This window comes from Molossus molossus, unplaced genomic scaffold (assembly GCF_014108415.1).
Source record: "Molossus molossus isolate mMolMol1 unplaced genomic scaffold, mMolMol1.p scaffold_m16_p_20, whole genome shotgun sequence".
Lineage (NCBI taxonomy): Eukaryota > Metazoa > Chordata > Mammalia > Chiroptera > Molossidae > Molossus > Molossus molossus.
The window spans coordinates 42,786,162-42,806,912 of NW_023425356.1; the positions used below are offsets into that span (position 1 = coordinate 42,786,162).

Consider the following 20,751-nt stretch of genomic DNA (forward strand, 5'->3'; position numbering starts at 1 on the left):
ACAAGACTGTTCCTTTCAGGGTGTTCTAGGGGAGGGTGTTCTCTTGCTCATTTGGGTGCTGACAACTCAGTTCCTTGCAATTTTAGGCCAGACGTTTTCTTGACGGTTGTCAGCCAAGGGCTATTCCCAGCCTCTAGTGGTAACTGCATTCCTTGGGCCGTGGCCACCCCCTTCCATCTTCAAAGCCAGCAACAACGGATCGAGTCCCCTTCATGCTGTGCACTTCCGCTGCCTCTTCTCCCTGGCCCACTCCTGTCCGCCCTTCCACTTTTAAGGACTTACATAATTAGACTGACCCCTCCTGGATAGTCCAGGGTAATTTCCCCATCTCAAGGTCTTTAACTTGAATCACATCTGTAATGTCCCTTGTGCCACATAAGTAAGTATTCACAGGCTCTGGGGATTAGGATGTGGACATCTTGCGGGGTTAGGGTGGTAATGGTGGTGGTACTCTGCCTACCACCTACCTTAACCAGTTTTCTAGGTTAAGGGAAGAAAAATCCTAACTCTAGTCCTCAAATGGGATTTAAGATGTTTCCTCCACCATGACCAGATATCCAATACACAGCCTGTGTACTTTTGAAAGAAGTTCTGATTTAGTACCTAAAGAGATGGCTCCGTATTTCTGCTGTCCTTCCCATGTGTGCACACGTTTGGATTTCCTACTAGCCTGTACATTTCTTGGAGTACAGGCACTGGGTCTTAGTAACCCAGTGCCTATGTTGCACTGTGCATTGCAACTAGTAACTGATAGTTTTAAGAGAATGCACTAATGGGTCTCTGCCTTACGTGAAAGACTGAAGTGAGGTTTAAAATCCGGGACTTGAAGAACATTTCATTACAGTTGCTGGGGGATGAAAATGCTAGGATTCTAGAGGTGAAGATGACAGTGCTAGGATTCTAGAGGTGAAGATGACAGTTGGAGAGGAGGAAGAATCAGAACCCCTTTGCCTTTGGTAAGGGGCAGGCGGTGGGGGGGGGGGGTGGGCGCAGAGCTCTCCTCTGGTCCACGCTTTGCCAGCAGCAGCTAGGGTCAAGCCTCATTTGAAGAGCAGAATAGGAACCGTAATGCTAGAACCTCTTTTCAGTTTGTGAAGAAGCAGTCAGTAGCGAATAGCTACAAACCAAGACTGAAAGGCACTCCTCAGCAGCACAAGGTACAGAAGCTGCTATGACTGCAAGAGACACCCAAGTTGGGAGGTGCATATTATCTTATAAATGTAATGGTTATAACCAGAAAGCAATACATTTGAGTACAGGGGTCTAATTTTTCTAAAGTATTAAAGTGGAGAATGAGAAAACTATATACTTTCAGTGATTGAATCAAATCAGTTGTTATGGGTTCCCTGTCTGGACTACCTGAAATTTTAATTAAAAAGTTGTTACATGCCCTTTGTGGAGAGTCCATAGCTCCCATTTTACTCCGAGAGCCTCTCAGCCCCCAAATGCGCAAGAAAGCACGCTGCGTTGCTGAGCCCGAGCTCGGCGGGGCTGCTGGGTGGACGGCGTAGAAAAGGAGTGAGGGAAAGGTGTTCAGCCCTTGTCCTGAGGGCAACATTAGGTTTGTATGGGAATGTTGACCCCTGGCGAGTGTGGGAACGCACTGCAGACAGGACTATAGGCAGCAAAGATCAGTTTAGAGGTGGCTACACCCAAATTGATGTCACCCAGAACAGTATGTAGGCAGCTGCTTTTAGAAAGCATGACTGGAAGTTGTTTTGGGAAGTAGAAGTGACTAGATTGGGTAATATATATGGCTTTGGCAATTAAGTAGCTGAAACTCCTGTGATGAATGAAAGAAAGAGAAAGAGAGGAAGGAAGGAAGGCAGGAAGGAAGAGGGGAGGGGAGGGGACAAGAGAAGAGGGCACAGAACACAGGGCATAAAGTGCATTGGAGGGTTTCCTGCAGTTTGGAAGTACAATTGACCCTGAACAACACAGGCTGGAACTGCGAGGAGTCCACATATATGCAGTTTTCCCACAGACAGTCCTCTTTATGCCCAGGTTTTACATTCACAAGTTCAACCAACCACGGATTGAAAATAGTACTTCCAAGGGTTAGACTATGCATTGTTCCATGCCATTCTGTGTAAGGGACTCGGGCATCTTCAGACTTTGGTATCTGCAGGGGCAGGGGGAAGAGGTTGTAGAACCAACTCCTGTGGATATTGAGGGACAAAGGAAGTTTTTGGAGAGTCAAAAAAGTTGTAAGGGAATTTTCGAATGCGTGAGGAGTTGGCAGCCCTGACCCTTGTGTTGTTCAAGTGTCAACTGGACTGAGCTTTGAAAACATTTTCAGTAGGACATCTAAGCAGAAATGTAAATAACCATTAAGGTAGCTATTTATACTGTCTGTAAGTACGGTAGTCTGATGCTCAGAAAGAAAACCCGAGTTGGAGATACAGATTTGAGTCTGTAGACTGGAGCCTTTGGCTTATCAACAGTAACTGCTGAAGGCAAGCTACAGAACATGTCGACTGAGAACAGGATTATGAAAAAGACATGAAGGCAAAATAACTTGCCCACCACCACCTACGTGTCAGAAAGCAGCTTAATGAACCCAGTTCTGTCTAATCCAAAGCCTTTGTAATCTCGACTGTACTGTGCTATTTGTCAAATGCGAATATGTAAAAAAATTAGTAAACTGTAAAGTGTTACAAATGTATAAACATCTCTACTAATATAAACTAGCTTTAAAAATACCCTTTGAAATATATGCATGTTAATGTGGACAGAATTAACTGTCAAATATATAAACTTAATGCATTGGTGAAACTTACCTTCATTCTTTGCCTAAAAATAACTTTATTCAGAGTTTTGTAGGTTAATTTTTAATAAATTTTTACACTGGAAACTAACTTAGAAAAGAAAATGCTGACCTTGGCCTCAGATTTTTAAAAAAACAAAGCTTGGGAAAAAGCCAAAATGTTCAGCCCTAGGTCAAAAATCTTACTTGCATGCAGAGAGCCATATGAATTGTGTACTGGCCACTATTTATTGCAAAAATAACAATTCCATTCCAAGGCTAATTATTCTACTATAAATAATATCACTTCATATACTCTGAAACAGTAAAAACAGTTTTTCCGCTAATGTTTTAAACTAAGAGATGTAGCTGGCATTATAAAATTATTCTGTGTAAGATCAATAATCACATTGCCTGTATTTGGTGTAGTACTTTATTTTCTATTTTATTAAACTAAAGCCAAGAGAATATCAAGTTAATTTTAAGGCAAATCTTTACTCCTTAAAGAAAAAAATACAAACTGGTACTTTTATAACAGATCATTATATTTTACATAATATAAACAAAATCACTAACGTGTCTATATGCTTGGTTTCCTTACACTACAATGAACCACAGAGTATGTGAAAAATGGGTTTACTTATCAACAGCAAATAAACAACTTGGGAAAACAGGTAGCATGCATTTTTGTCTACTGTCTATGCATAGGCCTGAAGATAATCAAGCTTTAATAGCCACCACCCCCTCTTCCTTGCCCAAAGTAGCCACCCCCATAGCCCCCTCTGCCCCCTCCTCGCTGGAAGCCCCCGGATCCTCTGTATCCTCCACCACCACTGTAGTCTCCTCCGGCACCACCTCGATAGCCACCGCGGGATCCTCCTCTGTAGCCTCCGCCACCACCTCCACCATAGCCTCCTCGATAGGAGTTAGAGCCACCACCATAGCCGCTGCCATAGCCTCCGCCAACTCCGTAGCCTCCACCGCTGTAACTAGAGCCTCCCCTTCTATATCCACTTCCATTGTCATATCGGGCCATCTTGGGAGGACGCGGACCATCTCCATACCTACAAAAAGCACAAAGCCAGCCCTTCAGCAAAGTATCCTTAATACTTCTCAACTAGTTGCAAAATATAAACGTTTAGTCATATTTGAAATTGTTAGGTATAAAGGAAATAAAGCCAACTGCACAAACACAAACGGAAATGAAATGAATCTGCTGTCCCACAACAGACACGGCATCACTGTGGCCATCTGCTTTTCTAAAGTTCTGGTTCACTCTCAGAGATCTTCAGTTTGGGCAGTAAGTCTTTACAACTTTAAGACGTTCACTTTCCCTCAGCTCAATTATAGAGCATTCTACGAAAGCAGTAATATGTTAGAAAGAGGTTCCTGGAGCTAGTAATAATTTATTTGATCTTGACACCAAATTTTTCCTGCGTTGACTCTGAAACATGTTTTTAAAACTGTCTGGGTAATCTGTTTATGCCTAAATCTGTTTCATGTGACAAAGAAAGTGAGGGGTAATGGAAAGTCGCAGAAATCAAGATGTCTTGCCAACAACTCCAGCAACACCCCAAACTGCTAGTCCTCCTGTGTAGCTTCGAGACTCGCACTACCAATCGGCAGCTGGCGAAGTCAGGGATGTGGCTGGGATCAGCCGTCATTCCTTCACTGCACTGCGCTCGCCCCCATTTCAATTCATCACCAGTTCCTACTGACTCGACTGCTGGCTGTCTAAATCTATTCGATTCTCCCACTTTGATCCTCCCTATTATACAACCCAGGGCACCATCATATTCATACATCCTGAACTTGTTCTTACATTTATCTCATCCCTTCTAGTTTCTGGACTTTTGTCCTTCACAGAGATTATCTGTGAAGCCCCTTGATCACCACCCCTCCTGCCAAAAGTAATAGCTCCTTTTCTAAACATCTATGAGGACTGCATTTGTTATCTGCTTACACTTTTTTCCAAATTTGTTTTTTAAGAGTCTCCTTAATAATACTTCTATGCATTTGACCTACTGAGAGGACCGCAGTACAGCTGACCCTTGAACAATGTGGGGGTGAAGGGTGTTGACCCCCCACCCCTCCTCTGCCAAGAGACTTCAGTTATTCTTCAGTATTTGTGGAGGATTTGTTTCAGGTTGCCTGCCCCATACCCAAATCTGCAGATGCTCAAGTCCCTTATATAAAACGGTACAGAACAATGCAACAGTCGGCCCTCCTGCATCTGTGAATTCCCAACTGTAGACTGGAAACACTGCTTTCAATCTACAGTTGATTGAATCCTTAGATATGAAACCCAGGAATAAGGAGGACTATTTATTTTTTTAAACCCACGTATCAGTGGACCCACATAGTTTAAATCCATGTTGTTTTGGGGTCAACCATAAAGCATCATAAATGAGAGAACCGTTTCGGGAGCCGTCATGCCTGACTCAGCACCCAGCTTTCCCCTTCACTAGCTGTACATCGTTGGGTCTTTATTCCTCTGTGCCTCATTTCCTTACTCATATTAAAGAGAACAACAATCCATGTACATCATAGGTAGATCACATATGATATTAATGAGTTAGTATCAGGAAAGCATTTAGTACAGTGCTTGGCACATACTAAGTACTATGTGTCTGATTAATAAATTTAAAAGCGAAAGAAGTAGGCATGTATGTAATATATACTTTCATGAAAGCAAGTGTCTCAGAATTCTGAAAATTAGTGAACCTAAGTTAGGAGACTGTATGGGTGTTCACTATACTACTCTTTTCTGTAGATAACCAGTTGTTTGCAAATAAGAAGTTGTGGACAAAGACAAATTTAAAAGGTACAAAAAATTTAAAAAAAGAAACATTTAAAAGAAATTTCACACTTCTTTGCTTTAAGATATTCGTGTTCTTCTACGTCCCTAAGATAAACCCTGATGCTTTTCATTTGAAGCAGCAGCAACTGAACCCGTCATCATCTTTTCTTTGGAGATGGCAAAACAACACTATGGAACGAGGACTAACCGGGTTCGGTCACTTTCTTGAACTCTACACAGCAGGCATACCTTGTTTTACTGCGCTTCATAGATACTGCGTTTTTTACACACACAGACAAGACCCTCTACCAGCTTAAACATGAATCATTGAAGGCTCCGATGATGGTTAGCATTTTTAAGAAACACGGTATTTTTAAACTAAGGTATCTAATGTTCACACATAATGCTATTGCACACTTAATAGACTATAGTATAGTATAAATGTAACTTTTATATGTACTGGGAAACCAAAAATTCATGTGACTTGTCTTACTATGGAGGTCTGGAACCGAACCAACAATGTGCCTGTATATACTGAAGGTTCCTTAAGATCTCTAGCATGCACTGATGTAAGAGATTATCAACACAGAGACAAAAGTAAACATCTTTATTCTGAGTGTGTTAATCAGAACTAAATTTCATATTCAGTGTACGTCTAGAATTTTAACTTAAATAAGATCTCTATCAAAAAACTGTGGAACTTGCCCTGGCCGGTTTGGCTCAGCGGTTAGAGCGTCGACCTCCGGTCCTGAGAGACCCGGGTTCGGTTCCCGCTAAGGGCACGTACCTCGGTTGCAGTTTGTCCCCGGCCCTGGTCGGTCGTGCGGGTGGCAGCCACTCGATGTGTTCCTTTCACATCGATGTTTCTCTCTCTCTCTCTGTTCCTCTCTCCCCCTCCCACTCTACCTGAACAAAAAAAAAAAAAACTGTGGAACTTTTTAAGATTACTGTTTAGTTTAGTTCAAACAGAAGTTACTGTGGTACTCACCGTGGACTGCCAATCATAAGGTTGATACCAGCAGCCGAGGGCCGGGAGATCTGGCGGATCGTGTTCAGCATACGTTCATTTACAGGGTCCAGCTGGCTGATGATACTTGGCTGTTTGGTCACCTCAACAACCAGAGCCTCCATGGCTGCCCGGAGAGCAGTGATACAGGCAGCAGCTTCATGAGATATCTGCAGCCTGATCCTAAAATAGAGAAAAATGATAAAAAATGAGAGGGGACACATAGGAAAAAATCATTATCTCTCCACTTCACACACGGCAAGTGATGAAATAAATTTTAACTTCTTACCAAGCACCAATACTTGCAACTACTGTGATGCCCCTCTCCTCCACCCAGAGACTTAGGCAAGCATGAAAATAACAATAATCTACCCTAATGTCTTAAAGTTCCCTGCTAGCTGCTGGCAAGAGTTGTAAACCGCAAAATCCTGTTAGCAATACAGGGCACTCAGCTTCCAAAGGAAGAAAATAAGACATTCGGGTCGTTGGAGTTCTGTAAATTTTCAAGGATAAGACTAAGCCTACTTACTGTTCACTAAGCTCTACTCCATTTTTTTGCAAAATGCATACTATATGCTTACCCTTAATCTGTAACCAAAATATAGAGAACATGAAAGAGGTACCCAAGCTCCAGTGTGGCTCTACTTCCTTAATGTAGTATTATTCATGGTGATAGATGCCTAATGCATCTACTGCTACTGGTACAGTTGATTTAAGACTTACTACCAAGTATAAGCCATACTACCAAGATGTAAAGAGAATGAAGAGAATGACAAAGTTGTAAAGCACCTCATTTGTGCCACCAAACTTTGCCATGTTTGCTTTACAAATGAAGTTACATCAGCAGCTAAATTTTATGACATCTGTTCTCAGAACTGATGGGGTTCACATCTGAAAATCCATACCAGTCATCTACAAGCACAAGCTGCCCATCAGACTGGACTTTCTTGGAGGCAAAGAGAAGCAACTGCAGGGGAGTGACTAAGGTCATGCCTTTAGCAGAGATGGCCCGGGTTCGAATCTGCAGATGGAGAAAGAGGCAAGGGGTAAGAGATGAAATGCCATCTGCAAATCAACCGCTACATAATGATAATGAATAATACTTTGAAAATTAAAACTCATGTTCCCACTGAATATTAATAAGACAATTTGAATTTTAAACCTAAACTTTTCTAAACTAATCTTTTCTTACCTTTTCACCAAATACAAAGAAGGGAGATGGGTACTTCATGTCTTGGCTGCTAAAAGGACAATTAACGGATGACTTGTGGATAAGTGCATTACGCCCTTCAGTGGTAAGAATCTTTCTCTTTTCCTTATGATAGCACACATTGGGGTACACGCCAAAGGCCAGAAGGGAAATAACAACATCCAAATTATTATCTGGTCCAGTGTTAGTAAACACTTGTGTCAACAAACAATCTGTGAAGAGGAACAGTGTAAAAAAAAAAAGAAATTAGATATCTGGCTGATCCTCACATTACATGTAAGCTATTCAAGAGAAGTAGGAGAATTGACTTCTCCAACCTTTTTTCAAATAACCTGCCTAACCTCCTCTCTTTTCAGAATCCTTATACCCAGATTCAGTTCAAGAAGAAATTCTGCTGAGTCTCCACAATAAAAAAACTAAGATATCTGTATGTTCTTATACACTCAACCATAACAAAAGTTTGATTACTTTTTAAAAAACACACACATTAAAAAAAAAAAGCCCAAAATTATCTACTCTCAGAGTTAGACTGATAGGAGCAGTTAAAGTAGTCCTTCTGATGTTCTTAAACAGCTGGTCCTTCTGGAGAAGACAGAATGATTATTCAAGGGAAAACCACTAGAACGAGGTGGACGTTTTCCACCAGACTCCACTCTAGGAGGACTTCACCATCGTTTGAGAAAAGAATGGTGGCGAAGTGCCCACTGCATGGATATAGTTTGTTCAAGACAAACCTGACTTCTGGTCTTAAAGCCTCCTAATTGAATGAGTTTGGACAAGTAATTGCAATTTCTGTGTCATTTCCTTATTCATAAAATGGGGTAATAGTATCTGCATCTCAGGACTGTTGCAAACATTATTATCATATAAAAAAAGCTCTTCCTTTCCTTTGATATAAATTAAAAAATATCAATTAAAAAATTAAAAATTCAGCCAGTTTTACAACAGAACTACTTTGTTTAGTTTAGATCATATCCTTTTAAAATTCGCCATCCTGCCAACTACCTTCTAACAAGCCCTACTTTTGGTTCTGTGTTCTAGTTCCCAATGTTCTGGGGAGTAACTGTCTGCTGATCCAGTTGGGGAAGGAAAGCACAACTTCATATCAAGATGAACAGCTGGACCACTGCTTCTACACCACAAGTCCTCTGTAACTGCCCACACACTGAAATTCTTAAATAAAGCCACTTAAAATGTAACATAGGCAGGGGTTTACTTCACATGTAAAAATGAACACATGGGCAGATTGATGAATCACTTCATAAACCACCATTTGAGGTTACTCAACAAACTACTCATCTCAGAGTACTGAAAGCTAGATTGGTCCTCTTCACACAAAAAAAGATTAAAAAACCTCCCAAAGTAGTACAATTTTTAAATCTATCTTCCACATTATAACTTGAGTATCATAACCTTTTGCTTCCTTTTTAAAATGACTGAATTAAAGTGAAAAACTGATTCCCACCGTAGTTCAAAGAACTAATAGCCAGGAACAGAGAAAGCACAGGGTGCGAGTCTGAATGAAGCTGAGACAGACTGCCCTGTCAGTGTATACTCTACATAAATGTCCCTCCAGATGTGTCTTAAGACTGTATGAGTCTTACCTTCTGGAAATCCAGAATTGATCAGAATCTCTTTGAGTTGAACTTTGGCTTCCCAGGTCATTCTTAGTGTAGCCATATTGAGTCTCTTGTGCTCACAAAAACGTATCTCTGCTTCTTCTCCGCCCATTCTAAAATAAATAGGGAAAAAGAGTCATTTTCAAAGCCCAGAGAACTATTAGAAACTCGATCTTACAACTGTCCTCTTCCAAACCCATACCTAGCATCATCCCAAGCTTGGAATACCGATAAAAGGGCCACATGATCAGAAAATCTATTTCCTGCAAAATTTCGATGAATATAGCCCAGTCGCTTTCCTTCGCTGATGAAAGGTTCTGGGAAGCAGGTGGCAGCGGAGATGGTACAGATAGCATCTCCTACACTGAAACAGAGACAGGAAAATTCAGTCTTAATCACATTCTTGTTCCAGCACCTCAGGCAGTATTGCCAACTGTGGGTCAGCGACTAGCTATGATACCGCTTTATTGGCACTGAAACTGGTGTAACAAAGAACTTTACAGCTGCTCTCTCCCAAAGCAGAAAGGGAAAAATAATAAGCTCTGATATTAATGGATGTATCTTTACCATAAACTTATGACCAACTAGTGTGTATTTTTCCTTTCCTATTCTCTCTTCCCCCAACTTATGAAATCTAATCCTCAAAACTTTCTGATAAAATATACCTGTTTTCCTAATGCTAATTCTATTTCAAGAATAACTACTTAACCAACCTCTTGAGAGGAGTAGTACTTCTGAGAAACCTGAGCTTTCCCCCAACAAGTTGGCCCAGGTGTTCATACCCTCCCCATCTCATACTTCTTTCAGTGCCTAAGGTATGCCACTCCCCTACTTCAAAATGGTTAGGTTTCTCGATCTGAGCACATCTTGTTTTTATGGGGAGGGTATAAGACTTTGAAAATGTCCAACCATTTGACTATCAGCAATAAAACAAAGTACTTACTAGAAAATACATCCCATTATCATCATTTTGCCAAAACGAGGCTCAATGGGGAGTTTAGCCAGGATTCGGCCCAGAGGAGTCAACTCATCATTGGCGTCTAATGCATCAAGCTCTGTGGGAAGATATTTCTTTGTGAGCAGAAACAGCACCAAACACCCTTTAGTCTAGGCAAAGACGAAACATTTCTCTATAGATTAAGGTTAGGATAGTGCACTGAAGTTTTCATCACAGTAGTCAGGCCGAGTGCCAGTACCATGCCCACAGCCAACAATTTTCTTCACTCAAAAATAGAACAAAACCAAATTCTGGAGCACCTAATATGAAGACATACTAGAATTAGACCTTGCAGGTTGTAAACCTGAATACAGTCCACGAGAAGTCTATAAACACAGTAATAAACATTAATAGCAGCTAAGTGCCTATGTGCCACGAGTCCGGTATCTATGGATAATTCTGAGAAAGAAATGGTATCTTTAGCACAAGTCTGAAGTTCACCCAGTACCAGACTCAAAATTCGAATTCAGATCCCCTGGCTCCAATGCTCTTATTTTTCTCCACTATATTATGCCGCTTCAATTAGGTGTTCTAAGACATGTACATAAAATACTGTATCAAAAGTAATTCATGTTCTGATTGTTAAATACTGATTAAGAGATGCTATCCTACCTTTTCTCCATTGTCCTTCGAAAATAAGACATTAGCTCTTCCTTATCTCATGCTGCTCAATTTTAGTCCTGATCATACTAAGCACATACTAACACTGGAAGCCTTAGCATCAGAGCCCTGTGGACTGTATCTTCTTGATTCACTAAGTGTTACTTGCCAGGACAAGACAGATGGTGTAATTAACGCGTGCTAGGTCTATTTGTAGGTACCTCTGAGAGTGTGCTCTGCTTCAATCACAGCATCCAAAGGTGGAGGTTCAATCGCCTTGGCCAAGAATTGGCCAATTCCTCCCAGACGCAGAAGTTTTATGCTCAAAGCAATTTCATGTAATGGTGTTCGGAACATCTCTGGTGTCATGTGGGTTTCGAGTCTAAGAGAAAACAAGCATAAAATAACCATCCTCCCTTGCATATACAGCCATTTAATTAATAAAACCTTTGCAGAGATAATCAGAAATACAGAGCTGCACTTCCCCCAACCCCTTACAATGATCAAAGAACGTTCTATATTTATTGCAAAAATCGTCTCTAAACAAGACCCTCTACACTGATTCAGTAAGGGCTTATGCACTTATTCAGGTTGATAGCATTTTCAGCTGAGGAGTGAAGAATGAAAAAAGTATCCCAAAACCCAAATGTCATTATCCTCGCCCATGACTTCTCAGTTCCCGCCTGCTGACAAACATGGGCTAAAAATGGTATCAAGACCTTTTTGGGGGATGCAGGCTAATCCTAACATTTTCCTACAACTGCCTCCCTCCTTTCCTAGTCCATGTAATTTTAGTGCCACTGGACTGAATCTTACAGATCTTACTCTTTAAAATTTATATATTTATTTACTTTTGTTACTACTCAGCAGAGGATATTTTTTTATTGATTTTTACATAGAGTGGAAGGGAAGGAGGGAGGGAGACAGAGAGAAAAGAAACACGGATGTGAGAGAGACACATCAATTGGTTGCCTTCTGCATGACCTTGACTGGGGCCAGGGATCAAACCTGGATCTCAGGTATGTGCCCTTGACCGGGAATAAAACCCAAGACCCTTCAGTCAGTGGGCCGACACTCTAACCACTGAGAGAAACTGGCCAGGGCTTACCCTTTGAAATTTAAATAATGAAAGTTATTACTATAAATTAATAGTAAATAACAATAGTTAACATTTACTGAGCTTACTATGTGCTAAACATTGTTCTCAGTATTTTACACTATTAACTCATTTAATTCCTGAACAAATCCCATGTGCTAGGTAGTACACTATCTTTCTTTTACAACTGAGGAAACATACAGAATGACTAAGTAATGTAATCTTTTTTAAAAAAATATTTTTTCTTTATTGAATTTTAGACAGAGAGAAAAGGAGAGAAAGAAACATGAGCATCGATTGGTCACCTCCTGCATGGCCCCCACTGGGAATCTGGCCCACAACCTGAGCATGTGCCCTGCCCGGGAATCGAACCTGCAGATTTCTTGGTGCATGCATGGGTCAATGCTCAACCACTGAACCACACCGGCCTGGCATAACTTAATCTTATTTTATAAAATGAGAGGCCTACAGCCCTGGTGGGTTTGGCTCAGCGGTTAGAGCGCTGGCCTGCAGTCCCAAGAGACCCGGGTTCGGTTCCCACTAAGGGCACATACCTTGGTTGCAGTTTGTCCCCGGCCCTGGTTGGGTCATGTGGGTGGTAACCACTTGATGTGTCCCTTTCACGTCAATGTTTCTCTCTCTCTCCCTCCCACTTTATCTGGACAAAAAAAATGGAAAAATGTTCTCCGGTAAGGATTAAAAAAAAAAAAAATGAGAGGCCTACAGAGTGTGAATGTTTAAGTTCATGCGATATACTAGGCACAAACAGTATTAAAATCCAGGTCTCTACCTACATCTTCTAATCCAGGCTTATTCCCTATAAACTATTCATGAAGAAACTTAAGTATAAGTTTCCTCTAATATGCTTAACTGGAGGTATTTATGCACTTAGTTCATTAAGTTCCCGGCAGACAGGGAAGGGGAAGGAGGGAGGGAAGAAGTGTATAGAGGGTTAAAAACAACCTCCATCTTTAGTCCACAATTGGTCTCACCTCTCAAAACGAGCTCGGCTGCAGAGGTGAAAGCAGAACCCTGGCCGTACACGGCCAGCTCGTCCTTTCCGCTGCTCCAGGTTGGTTTTGGATGCCCACACTGTCGCGTAATTGGTCATATTATTGTGAGCAGTGAACAGCTTCACCTTTTGCCTACAGAGCAGAGTGTGGTTAATTCTAAGACTGATGTGAACTACCGATACATAACTATTATACTTCCACTAAGTGGGGATGATTCTGAGAGAGCCATGTCTACCTGCAATGTCTACTTGTGAACAGTTCCAATAAGAATTTGATTCTGTACTCTCCTATCAACTTACTGAAAGACAATGTAATATACATGTGCCACTTACCAGCTGGATGATTTTGGCTAAGTGACTAACTTATTCTGTGCCTCATTTTCCTCATCAGAAAATGAGAATAATATTATTGTCTACCTCATATGGCTTTTTACTTATAAATATTAAGTAAATTAATAAATGTAAAACACTTAAACAGGATGTTACATAAATGTAAGTAGACATTATATGATCTACACTACCTACGATCTAAAAGTCATGTGCTAACCAGGAATATAGGGCACTTCTCACAACCTTGTCAGTGCCTGCATGGTCGTAAACCCTACATGACCCACAAAACTTTCAATGTTACACATAGGCGCTGGCGCTAAATGATTGGGATTGGCACCGAACAGCTGCATAGTATTCACCATTCCCTCAACTGGGCATTGGCAAATCTTTTCCAACTGCCAGGCAGGCCGAGGGACTACATAGAGAGGATAGGGGCACAAGATATAACCAAATTTTGACTTTGTTGTCCTGTGTATCAATTACTATAAATACTTTATACACAGTGCCACCATGTGTATTTCCCAGGCTCATCTCATACCAAATATGAAGTCTTATAATTCTGAAATGAGTGTCCTACAGATAGGATATTTATCATGTGCTAAATATCGGTAATCTTTATACACCACACAGCTTGTTACTGTAAGGAAGTTGTCAATGGAAACACCTGGAAAGTAAGCAAAACACCCACAGACAAAAGCATTGGGAATCAGTCAGAAGCTAAGAGTGCTAAGTTTTGTCAATTCCTCCCATACTTGATTTGTGATGATCAATACCAAGAGGAACTGTTAATAAGCCTATAGTCCAGTATATGTAAATGCACAGTAACTTTGATAGTATAAGAACCCAGAACTTAAAAATAAGGTGTTTTTATTCTGCTGACACTAGATATTACATGGAACATTCTAAAGATTCCACGCTAACAGGTTCCTTGGGAACTTACTTGCAGGAGTCAATGACATAAACAACATCGTTTATGGTAATGCTTGTCTCAGCAATATTTGTGGACAAAATAACCTGTAAAGAAATGACATTAAAAAATGTACGTCAGGAATTATTTTCCCATATGATGTTCTGAAAAGACTGATTTGCTTATGTAACAAATGACAAGAGAATTACAAAAATCACTCAGTCATGGACTGAATAATGAAAAGCTTATTAAACTCAGAGAGAAGATCCCCTTTTCCCTCAATGTAGACAAATACAATTTTTTCATAGCTCTTTAAGGCCATTAACATTTGTTTAATATCTATGTTACTCACAACCCCCTAACTGTAATGTTCATTGTTTACCTTGGTTACTCCAACTGGTACTGGGTCAAATACTTTGCGCTGTTCCTCTCGAGGAATCTGAGAATGCAGAGGCAGAATCTGATACCTGTGGCTTCCTATAACAAAATGGAAAGGTTAAGGTCTAAAAATAGGAGCCAGTTTAAAACCGCTCTACATTATTGGTACTCAAAAATGGACACAACACTAAATTTTGTTTTCACATACTGGCTAGAGCACAAGCAAAAATATTCATTTTCACTTTCATTTATGAGCGAATTCAAAGACTCATACCAAAATGTGCATTCATTTCCAAATGTTTCTGCATAGTATAAATCAAATTCCAGCCAGGCAGAAAGACCAACACGGCTCCGGGAACATTGAGGGTCTCGATGTACTTAAGTAGAGCCTCAATAAGCTCAAAAGAAGTTTCCTTTTCATTCAGTTGAGCCATGCTCATCCTTGTTTCTGGACCATATTCATCACCACAGATCAAGTTGCAATTTGCCTGTAAAAGAGACATATTTGGGACTTTCTCAATTCCTACAACTCACGAGGTAAATGTCCTATGTCTATTCTTAATATTCAAATGACACCTAATATCCATTGTAACTCCAGCTGATGAATCCTTTCTGGCATACAGAAGAAATTTAATTTCCAAAAATGTAGAACCTGCAGTACGTTGTTGACCTACTGAGTTTTATCTACTGACCAATACTTCCCATAAGGTATGACTAAATTTTAAGCACAAACCCTTACATTTGACTCTGAACTTCTGATGGCTCATGACTGACGATAAACTTCTGGTTTTTCAAAAATATTTTCCTGTTTAATGAACTGCTCATGGTCCTCTGTGTGTATCAATTACCATATAATTACTTTATACACACACAATGCCTCCCTGTGTAATTCTCATGCTCATCACATACCAAACTGGAAGTCCTTTAATTCTTAAATGAGTGTTCTGCAGGCAGGGATTTGATCACTTTCATCTATTTCTGAAATAATCTGGTTAACATTTTCCAAAAAGTCTGCCTTAATATCAATGACAAACCAAGCCTTCAGTAATGGGAAATAGAGTTGTTACAACTGGTCTTCCCCCCCCCCCCAATCCTTACCCAAGGATATTTTTCCATTTATCTTCAGACAGAGTGTGAGAGAGAGACAGAGAGAGCAACATCGATGTGAGGGAAACACATAGATTGGTTGCCTCCCCACCAGGGCCAGGGACGAACCACAATCAAGGTGTGCGCCCTTGGCCAAAACTGAACCTGCGACTTTTTGGTCCATGGGCCGATGCTCTAACCACTGAGCAAACTGGCCAAGGCATAACTGGTTTTTCCCCCTCCTGATAAACTATCTAATTTGCTTTTCATTTACATCCTTGGATCTTCTGATCGAAAATATCCATGCCCAAGTTATTTTCTATCAAATATCCAATCCAAGCCCGTTATGTTCTATCAAATTCTGCACTGCTGGTTGTCTTATATATTTATTTGCAGGTCCAAGATGGATTTTTACCTTATCACTGGTCCAACTTTATAGCACTACAAAATAAGAATCACTTCCCTGTTTTTTCTTGGGAAATCTCTCCCTAGTTTATACTCTCTCCATCTGATAATGCTCTCACCAAATTGTCTGTCTTATTTACTGCGAAAGCTGCTATCATACACATGGGTCACCTGAACATCTAGTTAGAATATAGATTAATTCAGTAGATCTGGGGTGGGGCACAAGCTTCTGCCTTCCTAACATCTTACTGTTTCTTTTTCTTTTAACTTCTGTACCAGAGATTATTTAAATCATGGTATGAAAAGAGCTTGTCATTGAACATGAAACTTTTGGGAGTGACATATATCAACTCAAAGATAGACATCATAGTTTTTAAAAAAGTTTTCTGCAATGCTAACATATTTCATGTTTTTAATAAAATCCATTCTCTTCTCTAACAATGTGCCTGCCCATAATGAAAAGTCTTAATAAAATTCACTTACATCATCATCCTCACCACAATCATCATCCTTATCCTTCTTCTTCTTGTCCTTTGGTGGAGGAACAAAGTGGGTCATCTGAATACAGTCTTCCAAAAAATATTCTGCCAGGACAATCCAGTCAGGTTAAGTATTATCAACTTTCAGAATGGAGCAGTCTTTAAAACTCATTTTTTAATTCATAATTCAAAAGTACCTAATACCTATCAACCTGATTCTTCACAATGGCCAAAAAATTCCAGTGGCAATAACCTCTCTTCCCAATCTAACTCAGTGTTCCCATCTACTGAACTTTGAAGGAGAGTTAGGAATATTACACATGTTCCCACAAAGCCAGTCAAGGTATCTATATAAAATGTTCAAACATTCATAGAATGCCTCCTATGTACATGCACTATATTGTACACTCCAATGGGGTGGCAGTTACGCTCTGAAGAAGGACCTCAAAGGTTAGAACATCTACTGATCAATTATGCTCCTGAAGTTCTCTAATGGGCCCAAAAGCATCTCATAATCTAAACATTTGCTCTCAGCCCTAAGGGCCCAAAGTGCCATTCTCTTCACATTATATCCAAGGCACACACTATCAACATGACTTATCCCTGATGTTAAACTTGATCACCTGAGATAGTGTTTGCCAAGTTACTACACTACAGTTACACTTGCTTCCCCCTTTCCATACTCCCCTCTTCGGAAACAAGTCACTAAACACAGCACACTCACAGGACAGGGAGTTAAATTCTCACTTTTTTGAGAGTATCTACATAGTTTTTTGAAATGTTGTTTGAAAGATGTCTTTATTACCTATTTTTTATTTAGCTACCATATAGCTACATGAGCATTTATTTTATACTTAGAGTTACAATCTAATACCCATTTTATTACATTTTTTTGATCAAACTATTGTAGTTTTTGGTCACTGAGATTTATCTCTCAAGTTGGCTCCTAAAGTCCCTTTGTCTCCATCACTGGGGTTTTTAACTTTTTTTTTTAAACTCTTACTTTCAGGCACTACAAAATATTTCAGGCTCATCTTGTATATCCACTTCCTTAACTTTAGAATCAGCCACTTCTCCAAGGACATCTGGTTCTTTAACCGGAAAATGGTATTTGAAATAAGATCTGGGGGGGTGGCACGTTCCTTGCTACTGGGATGTCACTGTTTCTAGGGCTGCTGGGCACATAGAGCTAGAAAATACATGTATGTATATTAACCATGCATTCATTCATTATAATTAATTCTCTATCTATCCACTTGTAGTGACATAAATGTACCAATCTGCATGTACCTTTACAAAATTACAAAGGTATGCGGCCCTTTGTATCTATACAGATGCATCTATCCACTTGCATCTAAAATACTAGTTCTTACTGATGTCTCCAACTGTAATCCATGGTTCAGCCAAGCCTTCCCTCCTACCTCTAACTCTCACTGCAACAGTAAACACGGCTCCTACTATCTGCCATCCAGGTATTTGTTTTTTTCAATCCCAGTACTTTCAAAGAGCAGTTTTAGTACTCTGGTGAGATACAACTACACTGGCTTTTACTTCAGAGCTACCTTTACTTTAAAATTTCAAAAAGTAGCACCGTGAACTATCCATTCATTTCATACCTGCACTACAAACTTTCTAGCTTATTTTCATGCCTTCGATTAGATTGTGCCCTAATTCTTTTTAAACCCAAGCTACTAAAAAATGGTGATGACAAAATCTTTTTAAAAATTGAAAAACTATTTATAACTCTCAGAATCTTCACTATTAGAATTACCTGACCTTGAAATGTTCACCTTTATCTCATTTCAAGTCTGCCTGCTCTGGCTCTAAGAAAAAATATCTTGGTAATTGGACCCTGGCTGCTTAAACTTTCAACAGCATTTCCCATACACATCTATAGATGATACTGATTTACCCTTGACTGTAATAATTTTAAGTTAAGTCTGGCTACAAAGGCAGGAAATTGACTAGATATGCAAACTCTGCATGTAGTGAATGAAACCTGTTCTCCCTCCTCAGACTGTACTCACTCCTGCCTGACTAAAACCCCAAGAATGCTATGATGCATTTGATATTCTCATTTGACCTATATTTTAAATGTCTTTTAACATACAAAGAAATTTTTCTTAATCTCCAGAATTAAGAAACTGATCAATTATGCTCCTGAGGACAAGAGATAATCATTCCTCACCCCCACAATACTTACCCTGAACTGGGAAAGTCCTCCCATAAACTTCAATGATGGGGCAGTTGAAGAAATATTCACAGAACATGCTGGTATCAATAGTAGCAGACATGAGAACAATGCGAACTTCAGGATAAGCCTGGACCACATCACGCAGCACCACCAAAAGGAAGTCTGTCTGTTCAAACAAATACAAAACAAAACTGCATTAAAAAGTCCCTGTTAATGAGACACCCCCCCAAATTTCAATTTCTCAGGAGGCTTGCAAAGGCCTAAAACAAAGGCTTACCGTGGGATGCAGTAACAGTATTTTAAAGAACATTATGTAGGCCAATAGCTATGGGGATTTAAAATGAGTGCTATTCGGGTAGAGAAGAGGAAAAAACATTTGAGAGCAAAGAATTCATCTCAAATTTTTCACTGAAATTTATATTAGTAGGGACAGAAACTTTAACTAGAAAAAAGGGGAAACCCATAATGAGCCAAAAATCAGTTATCTAACCACATGTAAAGTGAATCTTAAAAAGGTTGAAAAGGTCCCAGCTGGTTCATTCAAACAAAATAATGGCCAAGACATTTATTATTTATCCACTGACTCACCAAAAAACATGAAAGCTAGAACTGCTAAAACTCTGACAAAACTTTTCTCTAGCTGTGTGGTCCTCTCACCCATCATTCTGCCTTCTCCCACTACAAAAACCACAATCCTGAATCTTTTATTTATTATTATTTTTAAACATCTTTATTGTTGAAAGTATTACAGATGTCCTCCCCTACCCCCCGCCATTGACTCCCTCTCCTCCCTTGCCCACACTATTGTCTGTATCCATTGGTTATGCATATATGTACATAAGTTCTTTGGTTTATCTCTTACCACCCACTGCCTCTCCCTCTTCCCCGAGGTTTGTCAGTTTGTTCCCTACTTCCATGTCTCTGGATCTGTTTTAATGTAGTACTTGTCTTTCTTTGACTGAATATTTTGTTTATATTCCTTTCCATATATATAGCTTTCATCCCATCTATACAAATACTTATACTTACATATAAATCTACATACATGGGAATATGCATTTTATATAATCTTTGAGATTTCCTTTTTCACATACTGTAGCACTGCTAAGATTCATCCACGTTATTAGCTATTCTTTGTAATGACTGTTTAATACCCCAATTTGTGAATATACCAATCAATTCACCAGCAGGTATCTGGTGGTAGCTATTGCAGGTAATTGGGTTGTTTCCAGATTTTACTATTGTGCATTTGCCATGAACGTTCAAAAAAAAGTTTAATAGCCTCAGCAAAAAAAAAAGTTCAACATCTTAGTGACTAAAGTTCATAGTTTTGATAGAATATGCAAACAGTGGGGGAAAAAAATAGACATTCTATTTTGATTTCTTTTTATTCAGAATATTAGCATTAGTACCTTAACATAAATGCTCAATTACTTACATTTATGTCTCGTTCATGTATTTCATCTACAATTACGTGACTGATTCCTCGAATGCCTGCTTCTAATTTTCTCAGGAGCACACCTTGAAAAGAAAATCAGAGTAACACTGGAGATGAGTTTCTAGGTTGATTAAAGTAGGGAGGATAGAAAAGTGCAGAGAAACAAGTTTTTAATCAATCAACTATGATTCAACTAATATAACCCCAGCACCATTTATTATTTTTTTTTTCTTTATTAATTTGAGAGAGGGAGAGATGGAAACATCGATGAGAGAGAACGCTGACTGGCTGCCTCCTGCATGCCCTGACCAGTGACCTCTTGGTGTATGGTTCGATGCTCAACCACTGAGCCACACCAGCTGGGCAACCTTAGCATCATTTTAAGAAACAATCATCCACATATTTAAAATTAATAAAAAGGTAATGAGAACTCTGAAATATATTTGTT

The 20,751-nt window shown here is 39.7% G+C and overlaps 1 protein-coding gene across 3 annotated transcripts in view; it reads right to left on the reverse strand.

Annotated features, from left to right (window-relative positions):
• Positions 1 to 3,168: 3,168 nt before the first annotated feature.
• Positions 3,169 to 20,751, reverse strand: part of DHX9 (DExH-box helicase 9) — a 43,529-nt gene continuing 25,946 nt past the window's right edge. For all 3 annotated transcript variants that reach the window (XM_036272152.1, XM_036272153.1, XM_036272154.1), the window contains 15 exons: positions 20,304 to 20,386; positions 18,875 to 19,031; positions 16,676 to 16,776; positions 14,976 to 15,189; positions 14,706 to 14,800; positions 14,357 to 14,430; positions 13,067 to 13,219; positions 11,200 to 11,360; positions 10,325 to 10,436; positions 9,584 to 9,745; positions 9,367 to 9,494; positions 7,745 to 7,974; positions 7,458 to 7,573; positions 6,535 to 6,735; positions 3,169 to 3,810 (listed from right to left, as the gene is read on the reverse strand). In XM_036272152.1, the coding sequence (XP_036128045.1) occupies positions 3,474 to 3,810; positions 6,535 to 6,735; positions 7,458 to 7,573; positions 7,745 to 7,974; positions 9,367 to 9,494; positions 9,584 to 9,745; positions 10,325 to 10,436; positions 11,200 to 11,360; positions 13,067 to 13,219; positions 14,357 to 14,430; positions 14,706 to 14,800; positions 14,976 to 15,189; positions 16,676 to 16,776; positions 18,875 to 19,031; positions 20,304 to 20,386 (2,324 nt within the window). In that variant the 3' untranslated portion in view covers positions 3,169 to 3,473. The remainder of the gene's footprint in view (positions 3,811 to 6,534; positions 6,736 to 7,457; positions 7,574 to 7,744; positions 7,975 to 9,366; positions 9,495 to 9,583; positions 9,746 to 10,324; positions 10,437 to 11,199; positions 11,361 to 13,066; positions 13,220 to 14,356; positions 14,431 to 14,705; positions 14,801 to 14,975; positions 15,190 to 16,675; positions 16,777 to 18,874; positions 19,032 to 20,303; positions 20,387 to 20,751) is intronic.